Source organism: Apium graveolens, chromosome 5 (genome assembly GCF_009905375.1).
Source record: "Apium graveolens cultivar Ventura chromosome 5, ASM990537v1, whole genome shotgun sequence".
In the NCBI taxonomy this organism is placed as follows: Eukaryota; Viridiplantae; Streptophyta; class Magnoliopsida; order Apiales; family Apiaceae; genus Apium; species Apium graveolens.
In genome coordinates, this window is record NC_133651.1 from 309,137,088 (window position 1) to 309,141,125 (window position 4,038).

General features: G+C 39.0%; 1 protein-coding gene across 1 annotated transcript; it reads right to left on the minus strand.

Moving 5' to 3' along the window:
* Positions 1-731: 731 nt before the first annotated feature.
* On the minus strand, positions 732-2,553 carry LOC141661222 (uncharacterized). Its single transcript, XM_074468208.1, has 2 exons — positions 1,885-2,553; positions 732-1,574 (listed from the first exon to the last, which is right to left on the minus strand). Exons 1-2 carry the CDS (start codon positions 2,551-2,553, stop codon positions 732-734), a joined length of 1,512 nt encoding a protein of 503 aa, XP_074324309.1.
* Positions 2,554-4,038: the final 1,485 nt, after the last annotated feature.

Below are 4,038 nucleotides of genomic sequence, written 5' to 3' on the forward strand. Positions count from 1 at the left end.
TTCCTTGTCAATTTGGTCAAGGGTACGACAACCTTCGAAAAATCCTTTACAAATCTTCTGTAGTATCCCGCTAGTCCCATAAAACTTCTCACTTCTGTTGGCGTATCGGTCTCTCCTAATATATTACAACCTCGATCTTTTCAGGATCTACTCTAATTTAAACTTCCAAGACTATTGTTAGATATTCTGCGTGATCAGCTTCTGTCTTTGAATATACCAGAATATCATCAATGAAAACTATGACAAACTTGTCCAAATACTCCTTGAATACTCGATTCATTAAATCTATGAAAGCAGCTGTTTCATTCATCAACCCAAAAGCCATAACGAGAAACTCGTAATGTCCATGTCTTGTTCGAAAAGCCATTTTCGGTATGTCTTCAGACTTAATCTTTAATTAGTGGTATCCCGATCGCAGATCAATCTTTGAAAAACAAGAGGCTCTCTTGAGTTGGTCAAACAGATCATCAATTCTAGGCAAAGGGTATCTATTCTTAATCGTCAACTTGTTCAAAAATTCGATAATCTACACTAAGTCTCATGTTTCCATCCTCCTTCTTCACAAACAATACTGGCGCACCCCACAGTTAAACACTTGGTCTTATAAATCCCTTGTCTAGTAGTTCTTTTATTTGCTTTGCCAATTCCTTCATCTCTGTTGGTGCCATCCTATATAGAGCTTTCGAAACGGGGTCGGTGCCGGGTGTAAGGTCTATTGTAAATTCGACTTGTCAGTCCGGGGGTAAGCCATGAAGTTCTTCAAGAAAAACGTCCATAAAATCTCTTACCACTGGAATGTCTTCCGGATTATAAACTTCTCTACCTTTATCAACTACATATGCCAAATACGCCTCGCATCCTTTCCGAATCAATTTCCTTGCTTGCATCGAGGTGAGAAATGTCTGAGTTTGCTTTTGGCCCTTGAACGTTACTTTCTTACCTTGAGGTGTACTTGATACTACTCTTTTATCCTTACAGTCTATTTGAGCACTGAAACTTGTCAGCCAATCCATTCCTAAAATCACGTCAAATTTTCCTAATTGGAAAGGAATAAGGTTCGTAGGAAAAACGTGTCCGGCTATCTCAATTGAACAATGAGGGAAAATACGATTTACAAATACTCTATCTTGATTAGCTAAGATAATGGATAAGGGTTCATGCATCAATTGGGTTTCACAATCCAACTTAGCAACAAAAGATTTTGAAATAAATGATCTGGTGGATCCCGAATCAATCAATACTTTAGCACTAACGACATTCACAGAAAGCGTACCTGACACCACATCGGAACTTTGAATTGCATCCTTCACGTTCATGTTAAAAGTTCTTTCTTGAGCTAGATAAGTCAAAGCTGGGCGATTTGAAGATGATGTTATCTGAGGTTGATTGAGAGATATTGGAAATGATGGGGTTGGCATAAGAGTTACTTGATTCACAGGGTAGGGTATAGTAGTCAGTTGCATCAATTGGTTATTTCCCACTCCTTTGCATTCTCGTGAGACATGTCCTGGTTTCCCACACTTATAATACGTGACGTTGGCCTTCTGATTCTTGCATTCATGAGCATAATGGCCCTTCGTATGACACTTGAAACAAACTAAATTCGCCTTATTACAGATTCCCGTATGTCGCCTATTACAAATCTTACATTCCGAAATTGATCCTTGCTGGGGTTTCTCTCCACTGGTTGATTGAGATCTTGTTTTTTGTGATTTATTCCCAAATTCTTTCTTCTTAAAGTTTCCGGGTCCACTCCGAGGTTTAAATCTTTGATTAGTCCTCTGATTCTGGCCCTTGTAACTTGAGCCTTCTTCTCCTGTTTCAATTCTTCTTTTCTTGTTGCCTTTCTCATTTTAATTTTTTCTCACTCTCACCTTCAATTACCATTGCCTTCTGAACCACTTCAGCATAGGTGGTCAACTCAAAAGCAGCCACACGACTCCTTAACCAAGGCTTCAATCCTTGCTGGAACCTTTTTGCCCTTTTCTCTTCAGAATCAACATACTCTCCCACAAACCTAGAAAGTTCTGTAAACTTCTTCTCATATTCACCGACATTCATGTTGTCTTGCTTTAACTCAAAGAATTTCATCTCCATTTGTGTTTGCATATAGCGAGGAAAATACTTATCCAAAAACATTCTCTTAAACCTATCCGAAGTAATAACTTCAGCAACTTCTAAAGCTTTTGCCAACTCCCACCAATAGTTTGATTCACCTTTAAGAAAGTAAGTGGCATACTCCACCTTCTGATTATCTCCAACATTTGTTAAGGCAAAGGCCTTTCCTATTTCCTTAAGCCAAGCATGAGCTTCTACCGGGTCTTGTGTTCCTTTGAATTCTGGGGGTTTTACATATTGGAATGTTTTGAAAGTAGTGACACCTTCTGGTGGTGGTTGAGGGGGTTGCATTTGTTGAAGAAGTAGTTGCTGTTGGGCTATGGTAGCAGTTTGTTGGCGTACCAACTCCACAAGTTGTGCTATATCAGGGTTTTGGTTTTTTTTGTCATTTTCTTGGTTATTTGTAGGTCTTCTGGGGGCTCTTCTAGGTGCCATTTTCTGAAATAAGAGTTATACAGTTTGAGTGATACATAATTAGGGTATTATTTGCAGTCATCATGGTATACAGTTTTCAAATAATAAAGGTGATGCATGGTGATAAGAAAGAAATTTTTAAAGGAGCAATTATAGGAATCAAAGAAAGTGTATAACATGGTTCAAGTCGAAAGGTACGAATCACAAGGTACAAATACGATTACAAATCCGAATTCAAATAGTATGAGAGTCTAGAAATGGAAACAAATAACATGGTAATAAAAGGAACAACCTAATCAAAGCAACTAAAGGTCAAGTCTGCTAAAGCTCGTCCTAAGCCTCCTCCTCGGACTACTCTTTGGGTTCCTCCTCGGACTCCTCCTCACAGGTTCTCGCAATGTCGGGGGTAGTGTCCTCACGTAGCATCTTGACCACACTCCCAAGCTCATCCACTATCGTCTGCACAGTAATCCGACTGGTCCGGTCACGGTGCACGGGAATCTCCTCTAATCTTGATGTGGCTACCTGGATCAGTGACTCAAGCGTCGAAATGGTTTTCCCCTTAGGTCCATCACCCATCACTTGCTTACTGGCATAGAGCTCCTCAAGACGTTCCATCAGCCTGATATACTTTCCTTGGAGAAAGTCATGATGCATCCTTAAGTCAGCACAGACAGGAAAAGGAATTGCGTCGCTCGGCGGAATCGAAGATGATGAATACGCATGTTGCTGTCAAGTTATATATATATACAAATGTCATATATGATTTATTCGAATGTGACACATTAGCACTCCCGATAATAATAATATATACTCATACTCCCTATAGTCCTAATTGGGCTGTCCAGGGGCTCTAAACCTAGGCTCTGATATCAAAAAACTGTCACACCCCAACTACAACACACACATACTAAAATAAAGAGAACCGTAATTATTACAAACTTATAAGTCCGAAGGATGATAATGATCTAATACAACCCAACAAAAATAATAAAAATCCCAAGATCTTTACAAGTTCAGAATTTGGAATAGCCCTTCTAAATAATACCATGATTACATACTGGCCGATTCTGCCTAAACTATATATATTCTACCTGCGCCCTCAAATGATCTTCACCCTACCTACCGGTTGACTTACGGGCGGTCTCCTTGGTACGAACCATGATTGCTAGCTGTAGAACGGGGTTAAACACAAGAAAATGAGCTAAAACGCTCAGCAAGTACTAATCATTCTACTATGCAAGACATTATCTCAAAATCACGAGTTTAAAAATCAAGGGGTTATGGATACTGGTAAGAATGACAATAAGAAACATAAAGTTATAATATAAAGACATGGCAAAAGTATAGCAATCGAAACATGGTATATGGAATCATGATATCGGGCAACATGTTATAGTATAAAAGCATAGCAGAATCATAATAATCGAAATATGGCATATGGTCATGGCATCGGGAAATTATGTTATAATATCAAATCATCAAAATCATTTGAGGACGCTACGG

Coding starts and splice junctions, on each gene's coding strand:
- LOC141661222 (XM_074468208.1), bottom strand. CDS start 2,553: ATGGCACCTAGAAGAGCCCCCAGAAGACCTACAAATAACCAAGAAAAT. Junction 1,575..1,884: donor AAGTGGTTCAGAAGGCAATG/GTAATTGAAGGT, acceptor TGTCATACGAAG/GGCCATTATGCTCATGAATG.